At 54.9% G+C, this 21,909-nt stretch overlaps 1 protein-coding gene across 7 annotated transcripts in view; it reads left to right on the top strand.

Annotated features, from left to right (window-relative positions):
• Positions 1–21,909, top strand: part of PAX5 (paired box 5) — a 139,261-nt gene that overhangs the window by 90,945 nt on the left and 26,407 nt on the right. For 4 of the 7 annotated variants that reach the window (XM_064438582.1, XM_064438580.1, XM_064438579.1 and 1 more), the window contains one exon: positions 15,752–15,853. The exons of the other annotated variants lie outside the window; for them this stretch is intronic. In XM_064438582.1, coding sequence (XP_064294652.1) covers positions 15,752–15,853 — 102 coding nt within the window. The remainder of the gene's footprint in view (positions 1–15,751; positions 15,854–21,909) is intronic. 7 annotated transcript variants of the gene reach the window in all.

The raw sequence follows: 21,909 nt of genomic DNA, 5'->3' as shown, positions 1-21,909 counted from the left end.
GAGCTGGGAGCGTCCATGTGAGGGGTGATGGCTGAGGACTGGGTGAGCCCTGAGCGTCTCACCCAGACCTGGGCAGGGTGTGCAGCCCCTGGGCTCTTGGGGTGGGTGGAGGTGCCCCTCAGCCCAGCGCTGGGCACCACTGCAGCATCCCCTGGTCCTGGCACTGCACTGGTGGGGCTGTCCTGGTCCTGCTTGAATGTGGCAGAATTGGAGCCTCCCACTGTGGCTTGGGAGCAAAATCCCATCAGCTGCCTTTAACGTGCAAGAGCCCTCAAAAAGATGTGTTGGTTAATGTCTAAATTTTCTGATTGCATTTTTAAACTGCATTTTAGTGATCCTGGTGCAATGAGAGAGGGCACCTGTAGCTTTTGCAGGCAGGAGCAACGTGGCGCTGCCTCCGATGGCTGATGCTGCCGTCAGCTGGCAAAGCTTTTCCTTCCCTGGGTACCAGGGGAGGACGGCTGGCGAGTGGCAAAGCACAGGCAGCGTGCAGGCAGAGCCGGCTCGTTGCCTGCGTTGCTCCCTCAGCCACCGGCTCCAGCCATGGACTAACCAACGTGGCACAACTGGCATCTGTCGGTGGCGGGGCGAGGGCGGCCACCTGCTTTGGCCAGAAGAAGCGGCCAGGATGGTTCCTGCTGGGGCACCGAGAAGCCACGTTGGGTGCCCGTTTGCAAACACGCACACGGCGGCCAGAGCCACGTCACCGTTTAACGTGCGTGCGCTGGGCTCACCACGGGCTGGGGGCGAGGCGCCAGCCGCGCTGCACAGAAGGGGAAGGGCAGCAGGGGGGGGCTGCGCGGTCCCAAGGGGAGGCCAGCGTTTTTGACAGAAAAATCATATTGGAGCATTTTTGGTCAACCTGATGCTTTCCTAGGCAGAGATGAAGTATGGTGAGCACAATATTAATGCTTTTGCGGTGTTTCTTGCTATATGGGAGTCGCAGTTCCATATCTGGTTCTGTCCTCTGGTCTGTGCTCACTGGAGGACACCTTCTGTAACATAATCCGTAAGTTTATTATTTTCTGAACTACGTGGTGTGTCAGTTGAGCTACACATCTGGCTATGTTATGGGAGATGCTATCTAGTTGCAGCTAGGAAAGATATGGGACTTGGAAGCATGATGTTGGTCCTGCTGCTTCACGGGGCAGATGGAAAATGCAATCTTGTCTTAAAGTGATTTCAAACAAGGTGTTTCAGGTTCTTTCAACTGAAGGGAATGAAATATTTCAATCTTGACAATTAAAAATATTTTGATGGAAAAATACTGAAACTCCAGTATGTCAACATTTCCACAGCTTCATTTTTTCCATCACAGAATCCAAGTAAAATGCCTGATTTCAGCTCTTCATCTTATTTGGGATAAAAATAACGTTACTGAAGTATCAGAAAAATCACACTTAGGTTGTCGATCTGGACTTTGTTGAGCCCTAATTAAGATGTTAAAATCTAGGGTGTAAATATTTTTCCTGTGAAGAGCAGAAAACTGCTGATGACATTAGCAATGATCCTTAGATTGGAAATGTCTCCATCTCAGATTAATTCCAGATGCAGATCATAAATATTGATTCCTGTGAGATGGAAGATTTCAGCATGGGTTTAACATCTCTGCAAGACAGACTGGTGGAAGCTGCTGGGGTTTTTTTCCCTCTGTGCTTAACTAGCAAGCTGAATAACTGATTGCTAACATACTCCTCTCCTCCCGCTCCTGGATGTGCCGGTGGGCTGCAGGGTCCCATCCGCCCATGCTAGTGCTCGCAGGGCCCCTCAGCACTGGGAAGTGTCCGTGTGCCCGGGAGGAGTGGGGCGGTGAAGCCCTGGGTCATTGGGAATCTTGCCGAGCTTTGGCAGCCCCTGGTGCCCCTGGTACTCGAGGCGCCGTGGCCCCGGGCACGGTGTGACCCACCAGCGCATTGTTGGTCTTCAGGGTGGGCGTTGGTGGAGGGTTTCAAGGATCAGGCTTGGGGCCGGCAGGATTCGTGCCTAGTTTTGTTTGTCTCCTGGGCTTCTCCTCCTGCTCTCACTGCTCCCAAAAGCCCTCTGGATGTCACTGCTGTCCTTTGCAAGGCAACTGGAAACCCACGTCCTCTTTCACCGGGTCGCCTGGCTGGGTCCCACCGGACTCTTGCCAGAACACCCACCTGCTCTCCCATGCTCGGCTGGGGAGCATGAAGCCCCTTCCCCACCAGCAACCACCGCAGCCTGGTGGGTCACGGCAGGGACCTGGGGCTCGGCAGCCCACCGCCGCTGGCTTGCCTGGCTTTTGGGACCCTCCACATGCAGCCCTCAGGCCTTGGGGCAGCGTCCCCCGAGGTGCCTGGTTGGGAGGATGAGGTGGGCTGCCCTGCCTGCTGCTGCTGGCGAGGCTGCGGAGCGATGCCTGTACCAGCACGTCCTTTTTGGGCAGGTGGCCAGAACGTTGGTGTCACAGCCCGGCCTCCCCCCAGTATCGCAGCCCGGCTCCCGGCGGGAGTGGTACCAGCTGGCAGCAGGTGGCCACGGTCTTGGATGCTCTTCAGGGAGTGGCCGTGGCAGCGGGGGCTGGTGGAGGGGCCACCACCCCGCCTTTCCCCAAGCCACCGTGCCACGGAAGGTCGCGGAGGTGGCTGCCCGCTGCGCGGGATGGGCAAGCGAGCTGCCTGCGGGCCGGTGCGACCGCTACGTCTGAATTGCCTGTGGAGAGCAGGGTCTCCTGGCCAGGTGTCCAGAGTAAATCTTGCAGGTCTTAGCCCTAACGGGGGATGTTCTTCCTTAGGAGCAGCTCTTCCGTCCTCAGGGCATCTCCTGGCCTCAGCAAAGGCTTTAGACGGGAGGATTGAGTTGGAGAACCGGGGGCATGCGGGGCCACCCACCCCATCAGGGCTGGCTTTGAGATGCACGTCCCTTGTGTTAACTGCTAATTACGTGCTAAACCAGCTGAATGTGCGGGGTTGAAAATGTGCTGGATTTTCACTTCTTAAAGAGGGAGAAGTTGGAGGTGAGCCACCTCTCTCCAAACGTATCCAGTAGGTTTCAGCAGCACCCATGGCTCCACAGTAAAATGCTACCAATGCTCTTGTTTTCATCCTGTAGCTCCCAGTATTTGTTCTCTTGTAGCTCCAGCGTCTAGAGTCCTGTTACAGCGAGAGTTTGTAATTCTTCACGAACTGATACTAGCTTTCTAGTCCTCCTGGTTGCAAAGAGAGGCTCGAAAACATCTATGCAAAAATAGTGTATGCAAAAATTCAAACACTGGGGAAGAAAAAAAGGAAAAACTATTTCATTTAAACACCTTGTGATCACTCACTCGCACTTGCAGTCGTTACAGTGCTGAGCAGGTGGCTCTGCGTTTGCAGGAACAGGGATCCCTCGGTCCACAAAGTTTCGAGCTGCGGATCCTTTTGGTCAGCTTGCGGCCTTCCAGCAGCACAGTGATTGCTGTAGAGACAGTCTCACAGAGCCTGCTGCGCTGGTCTTATTAGAAGTATTGCTGTGCTGCAGAAAGGAAACAACAATAAAGGGAATATGTTGCTTCTGCATGCGTTAAGAGCACTGATCAAACCACATGAGATCCCATTTCAGACATAATGTGCATTGGAGGGCAAAATTAGATTGAGAAGTAAATGGAGCCTAAAATTTCCATAGCTTTATTCGTCAGAAAGCTGTTTCATTGCGTGGTTTAATTCTCCTAGTTCTTTCATTCATTGCGTGTAGCATGCTGGCTGGAGTACATTTTAGAAATAATGGGATGAAAAAAACCCCCGTCTTTAATTTGGCCGTGGTTGTGAGGTGTGTAAGGGCCGTTCAGACCTGAGATGCAGGGGGATATGAAATGCAGAAGCATGTTAACACAGCAGCAGAAAAACAGCCAGACTGGCACTTTCTGCATTTTAGCAGGAAGAGGTGCTTTGTTTTGGGATGTTCTTTCTTTTTTTTGAGGGGCGGCTTTTGCTTTTGGTTTCTTCTGCATTTATTTAAGTTCTGAACTCATTGAAGCGGGTTTTATTGTTTCTATTTTAACGATTAATTTCATTGCTGCTTGGATAATACACTGCATGATGAACTGCCCTTGTCCGAAAAATAATATTTTCTGGGCTAAGATCTGCCGTGGTGGTAAGCCCATTATTTTTATGTGAGATTTCTTTCCTCTCCCCTTTTAACATGTCGTTTGACAGGAGGAGGCTAACTGGTCTCTCAGATAAGTAGACACATGGGGTTTTTTGCCTTTGAAGGCAACACTTGATGTCATTTCCAAACTAGCGCGGGTTGCTGAGCAGAGCACTTGATGTGCAGTGAATCCCTCTTGAAACAGCGAAAACTGCAGATCGGTGTAATTGGCACCAGCGGTAGGACCAGGGCCGGAGGAGGCGCCTGCGCCTGTCTCTGCCCCGCGCACGCCTTTGCGGCTCCGTGCTTCCAGGCGGCATTTCCCTGGTCACTTTCCCTTCCAGAGGCCGTGAAAGCTGGCTTGGATTCCCTCACGCTGCTCCGTCAATTCCCGCACATTAATTGCCTGCCACATTGCCTCTTCCCATCTGCCCTATGATCCTCGCTGTCAGCTGGGACAGAGGGACGCCAGTTCTCGCCGTCACACTTCATCTCCGTACAAAGAGAAGGTGTGACCAGACCTGAAACTGGTTTGAATATTTCCATCAACTTCAGCGTCAAGTGCGCTGGTGGTCTCTCCTCTGAGACCTCGTTCTGCCCGCCGGCAGTTCCTCTCCTGTTGGGGCCGGGGTGAGCTCGGGAAACCCCTGCTCCTGAAACCTGGGCTCTGGGGAGATGGCTCTCCTCCACACTGGTGGAGGTACCTGGATCAGGAGGCAGCGGGGCTTAGCCAAGCTTGAGCTGCCGGCTCCTTGTGCCCCCGTAGCCCCTTCTGGGGTCCCCATCTGGGGCTGAGCACACGGGGGTCCAACCTCCCTCGGCTCTGGCAGAGCCCTGTGAACCCCATGCCTGCCAGCGTATGATGAACCATACTCAAAACTAAGTCTGGGGGGAATGGGTTTTCCTGCCCTGTGAAAATATTAAAGATTTTGACTTTTTTCAGGTCAACTTCTTGTTAAAAAAAAAGCCCGATCTGAGGAAAGTTTAAGAACTGAAAGTAACAAACAAGGTAAAAACACCTCTTGTTTTTATTTGGACCATTTTTGTACCTGTCCTCAGTAGGTTACATTTTACATAGTGAAGTCATTCGAAACCTGACAATGAGATTTTAATTTTTTTTTTTTTAAAGAAAAATCAAATGTTCTAACACCTTCAAAACTTTTCCCAGAAGCTTTTGGAGTTAAAATGCCCAAATGAACAGCCTCTCTAGCATAAACTCCTGGTTTCACGATTCAAGTGTTCTTGGGGCATTTCTGTCTCTTAATGAAAAGGTTTAATTAAAAGAGGTCTTGGCTGGCATAAAGGGAAACTTCGTGGCCGTGGTCTGCCTTGTCCTCCTTGCTGTGCACTGGAGGATGCCCCAGCACCTGCCCCGTGCACCCGGTGCTGAGCGGCCCGGCTGGGCTTGCCAGCTGGTCTGCCTGCCTGCACTTTCCTCTTCTTTTTTCTTCCCCTCATTTTAGTGAACAACGCGACGCTGCCGGTGCTGAATCAACAGAAGTGCCGGCTGGAGCCGCTGCGCGTTTCAGCAAGGGGCTGCCGCCGCGAGCGAGTGCACACAGTGCTGCGGAGCGGAGAGGTGCTGGCAGGGTCGGGGGAGACACCCCAGCCAGGACCCCACTTCGTGCAGGGCTCAGCTCCTTGGTCGGTGCTGCCGCGCGGGTGGCGCGCCCGCTGCGGCACCCTCAACCTGAGGTCGCGGCGTGGCAACCCAAGGAAGCTGTGTGCTTGCCCGGTGCTGTTGAGCCCCCTTTTTCTGCACTGATTCAGCCTCAGAGCACGCTTTTCCCATGCATCGCTGTGCTTGAGCAAATGTTGGGTGCTTCGGTGCCGGCAGCGGGGCAACCCTGGCTGCGGATGGGGTTTCCCAGTGGCTGCGTGTTCGCCCCCTCCTTTGGGGATGCCTGTGCTCCTCAGTAATAAAGGTGTTCAGATGTTTTAAGCACACGGGAACGATGCAGGGATGAGCACCCGTGTGGGACTTGCAGGCTGTGCCAGGCAGGCTGCAGCCTTCCCTGCAGGACCTTCTCCCGCGGGGCGCGGGTCTGGCTGCGGTGCGATGCCCCCGTGCTGCTTGTGCCCCACTGCTCCTCTGGTGTTCTCCAGGCAGGTGTAGGAGGGGACGGACCCCACAGAAGGGCTCTAATGGGCGTGTTAAAATGCCTCCAGACCACTGTGTGCCCTCCCACAAGGTCTCATCCTCCTTGTGCTCACCTCTGCCCTCCATTCCCCGCGGTGCCCTCTTGATGGACGAGGCGCCAGCAGCGGAGCATTGCCCTCTCTGGAGTTGGTGGTGTTGCGTACCTGGAGTGTGGTGGGACCCTCTCCAGCTGTCTGCCGTGCTTCCCCACGCTTCCCCACGTCCCTCCACATACGTAGCTGGACACCTGAGGCCCGACCACGCGGCGCCTTGCTGCGCCTGGACCACCGGCGTGCCTGCTAGCCCCGCGCTGAGCTGGATGAAGAGAAAGCCTGCAAGGCATGGAGGTTTCACTTACCGGGAGCCAGGGAGAGGTTAAATTGCGCTGATGATTTCAGTACATGGCTACACAAGAATAAGGGTAGGGGTGGGCTCTTGCAGAGGCTTTGTCCACCCAGGGTATCTTTTCCTGGTCTCCGCACAGATGCCCCCTGCAACACTTTGTGTGCATGTGTGCATTAAATGAGGGGTCAAACTGGGGAATTCTAACTTCCCATGTGTTACGGGAGGGGAAAGCTTTGAAGGCTTTGAAGATCAAGGTGAAGATCGAGGTGGATGACAGGGCACAGCTCAGCTCAAGTCTACAGATAGCCTTCTCATACTAGCGACCCTAAAAAGCTGGGCTGTTGGGTTGTTTGTAGGGTGCAAGAGCTCCGTGGCTGCAAGGAAGAAGGGTCAGGAATTTTATGCAGCAGCAGCCAAAAGAGGTTGTCCTGAAGGGATGAGGCTGCAGGCAGAGCACTCTGCAGCTCCAGGACTCTTGCTTCAAAATTGCAGAGAAAACAGACTGGAGCATTTGTCTGTACTTGCCCACTGCATTGTTGCTTTACCAGAAAGTACTGGTTTTCCTTTTCCTGCCCTGCCTCTAGTTATGTCAATGGGAAGAGTAGGAAAGACACCTGCTACGAAGGGCAGCTCTGGACTCCTTCAGACATCTGCCTTGCAGGTGAGGAGAAAAACAGACCCACATCTGCAACCCCTGTTTCAGCGCAGTGTGCTTAATCTGAATTTTATGGCTTTGATAGCAGATTATGGTGCCGCTGTCACAAGCACTTGCAGCTCCAGTCACGGTGGACACTGCGCATTTCAATACCTCCTCCACTAATCTTTTCCCCACTGCTCCCATTCCCTGGCTGCTAATTTCACGCAGGCACTTAAACATGATGGATAATTGTGTTCTGCTTATCAATGTTTAATTTAAGGGCTGTTCCATCTGACCTGGATGCCCTCTGCAAGAGCTATGCCTCATTATTGATTTCATGGTCACACCTGTGACATTACCTGCTTTGTAGGAAGTAGACTTTGACATTCCTGTGAGGCTTTGGCAGCCAGAGCTAATTGTCAGAAGAATAATCGAGTCAGCAAAATCATTACAGGTGATCTGTGTGTTACCACTGTTTTATCTGCCTCTAATTAGGTGCAGGAGAGGTAACTCATCGCAGTAAGCATGCCACACTAGGTTTGATGTCCACAAATAGAGCTGGATGAGCACAGGAGGGAAGTTATTCATTAACAGCAGCGGTTCGGTGTGTCGGGGTCATGTGCTGGTGGCGCCTGCTTTACCGGCGGTACGGGGTGAGAGGCGATCCCGCAGGCATCAGCAGGATGCGAAGCCCGAGCCGCGCTCAGGCTGGGCCCAGCACGCGCGCGGTGGCTCTGGGCCCAGCGAGGCGGTGATGGAGGTGCTGTGCTGCTGTTGTGCCGAGCGCGGAGCAGCGTTCCCTATGTGATAAAATCAGATAATTTTTTAAAGACGTGCTCGTCGCCTGTTTGGGGTGCGCCGCTGCCCTGTGCAGGTGCCCTGGGCAGACCCTGGCCGCGACACACGTGTCCCCAGGCAGCAGGAGGAGGAGGAGCAGGAGCCAGCCGGTGGAGCTTGTCAGGTCCTTCTCCTGCTAACGGGGTTGTGCGTTTGGCCAAAATGTTTTCTTTAGGGTAATGGTTGAAACAGCAGGGTTAGCGTTGTCAAGGTCTTCATGGGGCAAAGGGAGAGCTGCTCGTAGTGGGAGCTAGGTTTTTCAAAATGTAAGTCAGTTCTGGTAACAGGTTCGACTGAACTTGGCTGGAAATTTGGGTTTGCTCCCAAAACACCACCTCCACCAATTACTTGTTTTTGACTTCTCTGGTGTTAAGCAAATGCACCCCCCCAGCTGTGAGGCACCGCTCCCCCCCTTCTCGGGTGCGGCAGTGGGGGGCTGCCAAAGCCCATCGATAGAGCGATGCATGCCGGCTCCGGGGGCAGCAGGGTGGTCCCCGGTGGTCTTGGCGGCAGAGGAGCACAAGTGCAGGTCCCTTCCTCTGCTGCTGACCTTTGCGGGCGCTTGGCGAAGGTGGTGCCGTGTTCCAGGGCCAGGAACTGGACCTCCGGGGCAGGCGCCATCCTTCTGCCGTCGTGCTACGGGATCTTGGAGACTCTGCGGGGTCATTTCGGAGGGAGCACAGCCGAAAGCCGAGTCCCATCCATCCAGCCTGCCTTTTGCAACGGGGTGGCCCATTTTGCTGGTGTGCTGCTGTAGCTGTTAGAGCCAGCACCGGGACTCCTTGCGTGCAGGGGTTGCTGCGCGGGGGCTGCAGATCCGCAGCCTGAAAGCGCCTGCCCAGCTCCTCGCATGATGCCGTGGGCAGGTCACAGCGTGCTGGAGGCATCACTGCGTCTCCTTTGTGCTTAGTGTAAACCTGCATTTTTAAAAATGGTTTTCTGGAAAGAGGAGAAGAGACAGGTGAGGCAGCAGCCTCTGCGTGGAGCTGGGGCAGGGCTCTGCTCTGCACAGCTGGGCAGGTCTTTGGGGGCCCTGCTTTGGGCAGGGGTGGGGAGCCTGCGGGCGCGTGAGACGGGCCCTGGGGAAGCGCTGGTCTCTGCTGGAGGGGCGCCCTGGTGCTGGGCGTGACGTGGGGTGCGTGCCACTCCGGAGCGGCTCACGCCTTGGGGGCTGCCTGCGAGCGAGCGAGCCCGCGCGGGGATGCGCTGGCACCGCCAGGCTGGCTTTCCCAACACCGGCAACCTGTTGGTGTTGAACCTTTGTCTCTGGAGAGGTGGGATTACCCCGTGAACCCAACGCGTTGCCTAACCGCTGACCGTGCTCTTGAGCTGATGGCTCTGCCGCGTCTGCTGTAAGCGCGGAGTCGCAGGCGAAGGGTCCCGCGCACACGAGTGCTGTTCCCCTGGCGCAGCCCGGTGCGTGTCTTGGAGAGGAAAATCACCGCCCCGCTATTGCGGAGGACGGTTCTGAGGCAGCAGCAAAGGGGCTCCGTAAGCCCCCTCCCCACCACCTGAACCCCCTGCATTTTCTAATGTATCCTTTGCAGTAATTAATTACCTCTCCAGTGGGTTCATTTCTTTCATACTGTTTCTGGCAATCAGTTAGATAAAGGGAAAAAAAAAAACGTGTTAGTGCCCTGTGGTATTGAAAGTGAAGGGTTTTCACACTGTCAGGGTAATGAATTCTGCAAGGGTTTGAAGCACCTGAGCTTGGGGAAGTCCTCGTGTCATGTGTCTGGGAGTGACAACCCCCAGTGGTTAATTACTGCCATGGATGAGAGCTGAGCTGATAGCAAAATGAGATAATTTCATTAGTAGTTAAATTTGAAGTTAATTGGATTCACGTTTACACACAGTAGTATACAAAGACACACTTGCAAATGCTCTTTGCCACCTTTTGATTTATTTTTTTTTTAAAAGGTAGGTGAATTAAAGAATGCTTCTAAACTGCCCCCTCATTTTTTTCACCATGGTTTGGAGACAGGAGAATTCTTTGCTGCCACATGCTGCTCTTTCCCTCAGGCAGCTTGTGCCAGCGCGGGGGCATTCACTGATGCCCAAGTGCTGCTTGCCACATCTGCTCAGAGGGGAGTTGCTGACCTCTTCTGCAGCTGGCTGCAAAATAATTTCTTTTATGGCAGAAAATTACTTATTTGCACTTTTTTTGGAGAAATGATAATTGGCTTTCATTGCGAGCACACCGCCAGCTCCTGGTGAATGGAGGGACGGACATTTATTGCGTATCTTCTGTGTGCAGAGCCAAGCACTTTGACACGTGGCTGCGCCCTCCAGTCCCGCAGTGCCAATTGATACAGTTATTATTCGGCATCATCATATTCTGGTTTTTGGAGTAACGCGGGATGAATTCTGGCAGGGATATGCCTAAGAGCGAAAACAGCGTGCAACCTTTCGTCCCTGCAGCGAGTCTGTGATGGTTGTGTATGTGCAGGCGCATCTGCAGCAGCGGCGTGTGCTCCGCTCCCCCGACGCCAGCTGGGGTACTGGTGTTGCCCATGCCGCGGGGTGCCTTCGCTGTGCAGCTGCGTGGTCCCCAGCCCCTCTCCGGACAGGTCTAGCTGGCGTGGCATCAGGTGTTGTCGCCTGGAGGTACCGCTTCAGCCCGGGGCCTGTTTGCAGGCAACCCCGCCACGCTCGTGCGCGTGGGTGTGCAGCAGGGTGGGGGCTCTGCCGTGCTGGCCCTGCCCTGGGAAGCCCCAGGGGAGCGCGTGGTCCCAGTGGCACGGGCAGCTCCCTGAGAGCGGCCGTGGCTGCACGCAGGCGAGCTGGGGCTTTGCAGAGAGCTGCGACTGGCGGCTTTTTTTTGGAGCAGGCGAACCGGGCGTCGCAACCTTGAAGTATTTCAGCACCTGCAGAGGATCTGTGGTGCAGACAAAGTGCCGTTGCAACCCAGCGCTATGACCACACTCTGCTTCCTGCCCGAGGAGCTACTTGGCCCGTCTGTCCTTGTTGTAGCACACCTGGGTAGGAAGAGTGCTTGAAGTGTCATGTTGCTCAGCATGCTGCGGCGCTTTTAATCCATCAGACTCACAGCAGCTCACCAAAGAGGTGAACATCATTTCTCCATTGGAGAGATGGAAAGTCTGAGAGCTGGAGGGGGAAAGCAGCTTGTCTGTAGCAGCATTTAATACTGGAAATGAGCCCCCCGCCTCTATCACCAGGATCGAGGCTTCTCCAGTCATCTTGCCCTCAGGTGTCTCTGCTCTCCATCTTTGGTTTTTGAAGAAGGGTCACAGAATCACAGAACCACAGACTGGTAGGGGTTGGCAGGGCCCTCTGGAGCTCACCCCGTCCCACCCCTGCTGGAGCAGGCACCCCCAGAGCAGGGGCACAGGGCCGCGTCCAGGCGGGGGGTGAATGTCTCCAGGGAAGGGACCCCACAGCCTCTCTGGGCAGCCTGTGCCCCTGCTCTGGCACCCGCACAGGGAAGGGGTTTGTCCTCATGTTCAGGGGGAGCTTCCCGTGTTCCAGCTTGTGCCCGTGGCCCCTTGGCCTGGCGTTGGGCACCACTGAAAAGAGCCCGGCCCCATCCCCCTGACACCCACCCTTCAGGTATTTATAAGCATTGATGAGATCCCCCCTCAGCCTTCTCTTCTCCAGGCTGAACAGACCCAGGTCTCTCAGCCTTTCCTCACCAGGGAGATGCTCCAGCCCCTGATCCCCTTGGCAGCTCTGCGCTGGCCTTGCTCCAGCAGTTCCCTGTCCTTCTTGCACTGGGGGGCCCAGAACTGGACGCAGCCCCCCAGATGTGGCCTCACTGGGGCAGAGCAGAGGGGGAGGATCTGTGTCTGTGTGATGCTGTGGCAACAGCTGCGGAATGCAGGTAATCCCATACTCACATTTTTTGCCCAAACACCAGCTTTGGTGTTACTACTGTTTTTATCCTATCGCTTATGCCAGTCCTATCTCCACCAACCCGCTTCAAACCAGCCTCTGGCTTAGTTTCAGTCCTGATGGATGGTGGCACTGTGCTCTCTGGCTTGTAGAAATATGTTGCTGTAAGAAAGGGGTGTACCATGTGGCACCAGCGGCACACCAGGCTCATGCGGCGGCAGCCCAGCGCCTCAGCATCACACCTGGCAGCGGGATGCTCTCCTGAGTCTCCAGAACATGTTGACTCCAGATGAAGGCTCCAAATCCTCACCTGCTGGCCTTGGCAGCCTGGGCCTGGGGAATCCCAGGTGCTGCTGAACGTGAAGGAATGGAGCTTCACTCTCTGCTCTGGTGGGAAGCATCTGTGGCAAGGTCACCTGTGGAGGAGACAGAGCTTGACTGGAACGCGGCCGTGACAGAGGAAAGGACGTGCTTCCCATGCTGAGAAGGACATTGCCAGTCTCACCATACTCCACTCAAAGAGCGTGGACCTGCTTTCAGTAACACAAGCACAGTGTACCATGTGCATTTTGAGTGCAGCCCGACTCGCGCAGGTTGTCTAGACCCCCTCCCCTAAGACGTTTCTCCTTTGGATGCTGGAAAAGTGATGGGTGCAAGCCTTGATGGGGGACCCCTTGGAGATGCTCTCCAGCGACATGGAGGAGGTCAGCGAGGTGTCCTGGAGGAGGTTCTCCTCTGGAGGAGGTTCTCCTCTGGAGGACCCCCTGCTTTCTCCTTCAGCCCGCCACCTCCTCCAGGCTGAAGGGGCATGAGAGCTGCCGTGTGCTCCCCGTCTCGGAGGCCAGCAGGCTCGCAGATACCGCTGACGGTGCCAGCGCTGCGGGGCTACCAGCCTCTCCATGGGGAGACTTAGAAAGGTATTTGGGTACCTGAACCTTTAGGCAGTGGCCTCACAGCGCTGCAGAAGTTCTTGCGAGGCGCTGCTCTGGTTATGCCTCTCCGCAGGCTGAGCTGCTCTGTCCTGCACAGCACCAGCCCACTGAGGCGGGGAGGGAGGCAGCTCTACCCGCAGCCGCCTGTGCCCTGCCTCCAACCTCAGGCATCTAAAATACCCTTCAAAAAGCCCAGACCAAAGGCACTTAGGAATTAGTGTGTCTTGAAGGACGTTGGTCTCCATGTTACTGCGGCCCACTGATAAAATGCAGATGTTCATTTCCTCTTGGCTGCTTTGCTTATGTAGGGTAGGAACACCCTGGGGTGGAGGCTGCTTCTTATCCTGTCTTTGTGCCAGGGTTATTAATGTTTCTCTGAAATAAATTATTTCAGTGCAATTGAAACTTGCCAATATTGGAGGAAAATCTCATGGAGGACAGGGATGCTCCACCCGTTTTTTTGCGGGGGGGAAGCACATCAGATGCAGTCGAGAGGACAAAGTGGGGTTGCAGCACTTGCAGCTGTGCCCTTGTTTTTTTGCGGGCCCCCTTTGGCCACCTCCCGGCCCCTGCCCGGGGACTGGATGCAGTGACCCTGCTATAAACATTTGTCGGCAGATGCCAGAACATTTAATTTGGAAATGGGATGCAATGGAAACCAGACCGACCTGTAGAACAGCCCGTGAGCGCTGCTGTCTTGATTTACGGAGGAGCTGAGGTCCTGCTTTTCTTGGCGTCTCCAGTAGCAGCTACTTTGCTCAGTGCCCTTGGCGATGATCCTGACCGTGCTGGGTGTGACGGCGGCTTCAGAGAAAGTGAAAATGTTGTAGTGTTTCAATATCTTGAAAAATAGTATGGCAATGGGGTTTTTTTTTAATAACTATTGGAAAGTGAGGACAGGGGAGCGGTCAGCGTGGGGCAGGACAGGAGGGGAAGCTCCCCTGTTGGCCCACAGACCCGGGCACGGCTCGGGGACAAGGTGCCGAGCCGTTCCACGGTGATGCTCTACCGCCGAGGAGGGGAGGAGCAGCGGTGGCCATCCTCGGGTCACCCGAGGACTCCCGGGTGGCGGTACCACTGCGGAGGCCAGGCTGAGAGCGATGCTTCTCTGCGTTAGGGGTGGCCCTTAGGCAAGGGCCAGTACTCTCTGCCAGCACTTCTACAGCCAAATTTAAGTAGATTGCAGATATTTCTGCCTTCCCCGGGCTGTAGAGATGACATAATCAGAGTTTAATTTTGTGGGGGAGAGAAGAAGGAAGCAGGGCAGTGACGAGGGGAGAACATTTTAATCTAAAAGAGCCATTTTCTGCCTGCACTGAATAATTAGAATTCATGATGCCCTTCCGTGAGGGATCTGGCTTCCCCCTAGAACGGGAAAGCAAATTAATCAATTGTTTTGAACCTTAAATTCTTTCAGGATGTGGATGCACCATAAATATTCTGTAGGAAGGGCCTGAGAGGAATGGCGTGCATCCCGATTTGTGGATGCAGAGTGCCAAGGAAAGTGGGGCATGTGCTGAGAGATCGCTGCAGCGATGCCCGCGTGCCGGGCGCTGCCGGAGTGTTTCGGCACCGACCCCTTCGTCTCACAGGGGCGCTGGGGGAAGTGGGCTTCGTGGCCGTGACCTGGGGGTTGTGCGCAGCAATTTGCAATAACTCACGTTCCCGTCTCTTGTCTCATCAGATGAGGTCTCATTTCTTTGGTAACGGGAGAAGAAAGATCTTAAAATTTTATTTTTAGATCAGTTTGAAATGAAATTGTGGCTCAAACTCTCTGCCAACCCAAAGAGTTAAAAAATGGTTTTGGCTCATGGGAAAACTTTCAGTTTCAGTCTTTCCAAGATCTAGAGACCTGAAAAACCACTATCGTGAAATCACATACCTACAGAAAACAATCTGAACTTGAGGATCTTCACCTTCCTTCTTGTCAGCGGTGCTGAAATCAACAGTGTGTTGTAACTTGTCCTGTTGCCCTGACGTGCCGCGTTCTCATGAAGGAGCCTGCACTGACAGCAGCATCTCGGAGACGGCTGGAGGCTGGGCGGCCCCTGCCACCAAGAGGTTAGGGGAGCAGGGGTGCACCCTTCGGGCAAGGGCAGGAGGCTCTGTGCAGTCCAGGGCCCCTTTCTCTTCCCTGAAGGGCACACTCAGCTTTTCAGAGTCCGGAGCCTGCGCTGTGCCACTGCCTCTGAGCCCACGGTCTGGGGGGCGTGAAGAGAGGGGACCCCAGACCCCTGGCCCAGGGGCAGAGGGAGATGGGGACGCCCCACTGCCTGCTTTCTGCAGGGTTATTTCCATGGAAGACCTGTGGGTATTTGAATAAAAAGACACCTTTCTGCAGTCTAAGTAGAGAGGACTACACCAGGCTGTGTCTGTGAACCCTTCTTCTGGCACCACAGCAAACTGTATTTTGAGCCATCTTCACGTCTCAATGTCTTCTGTTTTTTTTTTTTTGTTTGTTTGTTTTTAATTTGCTCTAATAAAAGATAAAAGCAACGCCTTGCATTCTATTTAGATCTCTGCAAACTGGCAGTCCGTGCACTGTGATTTTCTGGAAAGTTTTCTGGGAAAGTGTCATTAAGATCAGTGTTATTTCACATTTTGCTGTCTCTGACTTTACAAATCTGAGCTTTGGAGGAACTTGGGAATAGGGGCGAGCAGCCGGAGTTCAGGCGGCCGTGTTCCTCTCCCTGCAGAGCTCTGCTCTTCCCCTTCTCATCTCTCACTTTGTCGGAGCTTTGTGGCAGCTTATAGAGAAAGCAAAACTGTGCCTCCCCTCCCTGCCAGGCTGGAAATCCCACGCTGGTCCTCGCAGAGCGGTGATGACAAATGCATGGCTGTGTTCCGGGCGCTTGGGGAGATGTAAAACCGTGTCCGCTTGTCGCGATGCTCACGTGGTGATTTGTTGGTTTGATTCCTCAGGTCGCGAGCTGGCAAGCACAACCCTCCCAGGATACCCTCCGCATGTCCCCCCTGCCGGACAGGGCAGCTACTCCGCTCCAGCGCTGACAGGAATGGTGCCTGGTGAGTCTTCAAAACGGGGGGGAGAAAAAATAAAAGGAAAGGAAAAAGACAGCATCTCAGAAGGAGAGCGTGGCACTCTGCGGATGCTCTGCGCTGAGCCGAGCACGAGGCAGAGGCCGTAGCGCGGAAGGGGAAGGGGGGTGTAGAGCAGCCCTGAGTGAAGGCAGGCCGGGCTCCCCGGCGCGGGAGGTAATGCAGCCCAATGACTGCCGGAGCAAATCGTTTGCAGCGGATGCTGGAGGAGCCCCCAGCCTCCCTTCTCTGGAGCCCAGGGATCGCTCCAGTTTGGACCGTGCCAGGCTCCTCCTGTTCAACACAGGCTCTGCTCTAACCCGCCCGTTGGCTGCAAACACGCTGTGTCTCTCCGTGCCGTGTCCCAGTGGCGAGGCCACCGCCCCTCGGGGGGTGGGCATGTCCTGACCTCAGCACCTCTGCAAAACTGTGCCCACCTAGCTGACTCCTGAGGGACACCGAGTTGTCCTCAGGATGCTGTATTTCTGTAATTTCCTTCCCCTTTTGGAGCCGTGCAGCGAGAAATGCAGGGTGGCATGAGCCGGCCAGCGGCCAGCGCTTGCCTGTGCGGCCAGTGGGCACGGAGGGCGTGTGGGCGCCCAGGGCCGGCGGGGCAGGGTCTGCAGGCACGTAGCATCGTCGGTGCAACGCTCTGTCGCTGTGGGCTGCGGATCTGGCGTGACCCACGGTGGGGTGGCACACCAGGGCGCTGGCAGCGAGCAGCGGTGGGTGCGCAGCAGTGGGAGCACCGAGCGGGCTCGCTCCCGCCGCAGCACCGGAGGTTGGGTACTGTTGAAAATCAGTGCACTTATTTCAGCTTGGAAGAACTGCCGGGGTTTGTCCCAGAGCTCTGCTGCCTTTCGTCTGCATGTGACTGATGCTGCTGGCTGCGAGGGAAGGCGGCATTCTAAGCCCCTAATACATGTCTAATAGTCATTAATCTGGCCCCAAGGTATCATATGATTTGGTATGTGGTGATAACTTGGAGATTCCCTTTCTTTCCCCTCTTGCTCTCCGGTCCCATAGGGTCATTTGAGCGAGCTCTTTGGAGTGAGCAAGTTCAGAGAGTTACTGAGGAAAAAGCTCTAAAGTGGAATTTCATGTGTAATCACATGCCTGCAGGAGGTGGTGATTTAGAGAAAAGTACTCGTAATAGGAAAGTGGGAGTTGGTGACAGTGATTTGATGTTCAGGCTCTTTTGGGGTTAGTCTTTGTTACCAGCTTTGCTTATGTTCCACAAATTGGGTTCCACGAGGTTGCTAAAGAGTAAAGAAAAAAAAAAATCAGGCATTTTATGTGTGTATTGGAGTTAGAAGCGAGCTACTGAAGTTAGATCATAGGTTGCATAGAAACCAATTTTTACCCATAAAATCTCATCTCTGAAAGAGCTGCTGTGAGGGCACCAGATGCAGTTCGTGAGGAGTGAGGGTAAAAAGCGAACACCTAAAAGCAAAGCCTTGTTTGGAAGGAGCATGTTTCACGCCATTCCTCATGGACGCACACTGTGACTGGTATGTTTCTGCCATCCTCAGCCAGGCCTGCGTGACTCCCATGGCACAGCTGGCTGCTCACAGGAGGTGAGAATTTGAACTTGCATCAGCTCTTCAGCTCAACCACAAGCTGTAATCATGCCTTAAAGCACGGGGAGCAGCAGGCTCAGCTGGTTGCCTCCGTGTCCAGAGGGGCAGGCGTCCTGCCCTGCCGGTCCCTCTGTCTCCTGCCCTCTGTCTCCCTCCTGGGCTGGCTCTTTACTCATGCCCTGAGCCCGTCCTTACCCCAGGGGCATCCTCCTGCTGAGGGTGCCCTGAAAGCCTGGGTGCATTGGATGCATCATTCCTGGCAAAGACAGCAATTTAGAGGCTTTCAGAAACCTTGTGGGAATCTACCACCGTCTTTCAGAGTACCTTTCTCTGGAAATCTGACTGTAAGCCCCAGTTCCATCCCCAGGTGACGGGGGTGCTGGGGAATCAGTACATCACCAGCTGCTCAGGAGCAGTGCCAGGATGGGATGGCAAAACTGCAGGACACGGGGCTTGGCGGTGCTCGGCCGGAGGAGGTGCAGTGGGGGTTTGGTGATGTAGAGTCGTCTGAGCTGATTTTCCCTGGTAATAGATTTTATTTTTAACTACACATAGACTTGTGTGACCTATTATATTGAATAACTGCACTGTTCCTCTCACTGGTTCCTTTAATAACAACCTTCTGCTCCAGCTAGTGTGAAGGTCAGATGCAATTCCTGTAGGTTCTCCTTCTCATTTAAGTGAGAATTTGCTAACTAGCATCCAAAATGCCTCTCAATCCTTCTTTGACTCCCGTCCTTTGCAGAACCAGTTTCAGAGCCTTGCTGGGGAAAGCACCAGAGTCCCTGAGGGGCCGACCCAGCACCAGGAGGCAGCTCTGGTCTGGTGCCATGGGCACATCCCCACTTTTTCCGAAATGGTCAAATCACCGTGCCTGAGCTGGAGCGCTTGTTTGTTGTACCAGGTCTCAGGGATTCCTTTCATGCCCTGCCGCTGCCTCGTTGTAGTTTTCGGAGCTTCTGCCAGAAATGTGCTTCCTTGATAAGATTTTTAATCGTTAGCCATTAATTTCTGCTCATAATTAAGTAATTGTGTGAGTTAAGTGCTTAGAGACATGGGAGCAATGTATACATGATAAGACATCGGCGGTGTTTTGTTGCATGCTTGTTGCTGCTGCCATCGCTTGTGCTGCTGCGAGTAAACCCGTCCCTCGCCGCGCGGCGGGTGTTTGCCCCACACCTGCTGGGGGTCTGTAGCGTGCCTGCAGGGCAGGGGAGACCGTCCAGACCCCTGGCATTTCCAGGCTGGAAGCTGGAAACGGGAGCTGTGTGGATTCAGCTGCTTGCTCTGTGCTTATCTCTCCTCCAGCTCCCCTGCTGTTGATCTGAACAGGAGAGGCTTCTTGCCCCGCAGCCCCAGTCCTTCCCTGTCTCTCCCACAGGCAGGGATGCACACAGGAACCTGTCCCCACCGCACCGCCGTGCCTGGCACAATTACCTGGTCCACGCTCTCAGGTCTCCCCCCTGCCTTCCCTCCAAAAACAGGGACTTGAGTGTCAATAGGGAATTTCCTTTTTTATGTATGTGGCTCGTGAACATCTGGTGTGGCCTGGAGAATAAATTAATCACATGCTTTTCTCTAAAGGAACCAAACAAGCAAACACATGGCTACGATTTCAGTCCAGAGCTTTACAAACTGAGATGTGGCATCGCTTGAGGTTCCCATAAACACGTTCCCTCTGCAGGTCACGGGCCCTGCACGCTTCTCCTGCCTCTGGGTGGCTGTCACCCCGTAAAAGTGACCGGAGAGGAGCTCTCCGAGAGATGCTGCAGGTCCAGCAGGCCGCAGTGCTCTGACAGCGCCGGGCACAAGTGAAGTGCTGCGGTGCGGGCGGATGGGGAGGTAGATGGGAGAACAACGGGCTGGGTGGCCAAGCTCGGAGGTGCTGGTTAATGCCACAGGTTAATGCGCTGCAGGGTACGGCCCGGGGGCTGCCCTGGTTATCATCTTCATCCTCAAACGGGAACGAGCACCCCGTCAGGTTTTCGGGTGGTGCCAAACTGAAGGGTGCCGTCGGTATGCTTCAGGGTAGGGCTGCCACGTGCCGGCACCTGGGCAGGCTGGGCAAGGAGTATGAAATCCAGCAAGAGCAAAGATAAAACCCTGCGCCAGGGAAGGGAGCACTTTGCAGCAAAACGGGCTGGGGAGTGGCTGGCTGCTGGAGGTGCTCTGGGGATGATGGCAGACCCGGAGCGGAGCATTAGCCTGCAGTGTGCTCTGGCAGCAAGGACAACCAGCAGCATCCCGGCCGGCAGCTGGAGGGAAGGGATTATCCCCCTCACTTGGTATTCGTGCACTCACAATGGGAGCAGTGCAGTTCTGGGCCCCCCAACACAAAGAGGCAACGGCTCTAAGCTGAAACAAGCAAGGTACAAACTGGGGGTGAGGAAAAGCTACAACTTTTCCCCCACGAGGAGGGTCCAGCAGTGGAAGAGTTGCTCAGAGAGGCTGTGCAGTCTCCATCCTTGAGTGTTTTCGAGGCCAGGCTGGATGAAGCCCTGAGCATCCTGGTCTGGACTTATTGCTGATCCTGCTGTGAGCAGGGTCTAGAGACCTCCCGAAGTCCCTTTCACCCTGAAATGCCCCATCATCCCATGACTTGTGTTTTGATTATGGCACCGCTGGGATAGTGCTGCAGAATCAGGAATTCTGGTGCTTTTGCCCGATGCTGTGGGCAGAGGTGGAGTCATTGTTAATGGGAGAACAGGTCCCTCTCTGGAAAGCAGCCTTGCATGCAGGTGCATAGATGGGGCAGCTCTGCTCTAGACCCTCAACCACTATTGAACAACAGAGCAATGAATCTCCCTCGGAGGCTGGAGGGAGCCATGTGGGCAGCTTCCCTGTCACAGGGCAGCGCCTAATGTCTACACAGGGGCTGGGAGAAATTGCCCTCCACATTCCTACTCCCACCTGTAGCCACAGCAGTGCCGGCTCCCAGCCCCTGGCTCAGCATCCCCTTGCACCCGTGCCCCGTGCCTGCCTGCCCGGCTTCCCTCCTGCTCCAGGAGATCGGGGCTGGAGGGGCGAAGGCGAGCGGACCCAGCGTAGAATTGCTGACTGTCGGTGCACGTTTCTGGGCGCGACGGGAGCCGGCAGGAGATCAACAGCGTCATGTGGCATCTGCCGTGGGAAGCCACGGGGTCCTGGGAACAGCCCCTGCCCGCCTGCCATCCCTACCTGCCCGCAGCTGGGGCAGGGGACACGGCAGCTCCTGGGGTGGACACGTCTCTTTAATCCCCATTTTATAGTGGCTTATGCCTTGAGGCAAGAGAGTTTTTATTCCTTACAACTGTTTATTTTGTCTAGTGTGGCTCTCTGTACTCATTATCTATTGAGAGGTTTAATCCACTATTGATTCCTACTAGATTCGTGGTCTCAGTAGCACCCCTGGGCACAGGATCCCACAGGTTAATGAGATGCTCTATGCAGGAATTATCTCCTGGTTTCCATTTGGTATTATTGTTATTACTTGCTCACACTGTGATTGTGCCCCTAGTGTGCTGTCGCTCTTGAAACACAGAACAGTGTTTTCCCAGCCGCCTTCCCTTTCTCTCCTGGGAAAAGCAGGCATCTCCATCCCATCCAGCACGTGTAGGCTGGAGCCCAACGCCACCTGGCTTTGCTCACTCCTCTCCGTAGAGGCATTCCCAGGGCTGTTTGGCTCTTCTGATGGAGGTGGTGCTGTCTTCTGCTTGCAGCTTCTGCTCTCTTGACTACCTTGCATTTGCAGATTAGGCTTTAGGAGCATAACAACAGCTAGTTGGGTGCGCATCCCTGGGAAATGCAGTATCTGCAGGGATTTTACTCCGTGACCTTTGTGTGCGACCCGGAGCCTTTTCTGAGGTGAAGTGTTTGAATGGGAGCACAGCTGCTAGGGTGATGGTCTGCTGGTCACGGGTAGCACAACATTACCATATTTTCCTCCCCTTTGGGAGGCCGGACCTTCTCTCCAGCACCATCCCTCCTCTCCCATGGGCTCTGGTGCACTGCTGGCTGGGGCTGGCATGGTGACAACGACCCACACTGCTTGCCCGGGTCTTCTCTTGGTCCTCTTGCTCCACACACCACCAGCCTGTTTCCAGCACCGGCTCAGGTATCTCTCCACAGATCATTACTCGTGTCTCTGGGATGTGCCTGAAGATCTGTGTCCTCTCGTGTGGGGAAGACTGTGCCCATCAGCAAGGGGCCGGGGGAAGGCATGAGGAGTGGTGCCAGGGCTGCAGCTTGCGTGTCTGCCATGAGGACCAGCATCCCCGGAGGCATGTCCCGCATGGGTCCTTGCTGGGGCTGGGGCAGGGGGGCTCACAGCAGTTCCCACAGCTGGGACAGCGGGGGCCTTGCAGGGGCTTGGGCAAACCATGCCCGTGTCTGGCGTCAGCATCTGCGTGCCCTCGCGTCGGACTCACGGTGCCGCGGCTCAGCTGGAAAAGGTTGTGCTGAAGTAGCCACGATCGTTCGCTTAAA

This window comes from Phalacrocorax carbo, chromosome Z (genome assembly GCF_963921805.1).
Source record: "Phalacrocorax carbo chromosome Z, bPhaCar2.1, whole genome shotgun sequence".
In the NCBI taxonomy this organism is placed as follows: domain Eukaryota; kingdom Metazoa; phylum Chordata; class Aves; order Suliformes; family Phalacrocoracidae; genus Phalacrocorax; species Phalacrocorax carbo.
Note: the sequence above shows the minus strand (reverse complement) of the source record. Positions and strands in the feature narration are given on the sequence as shown.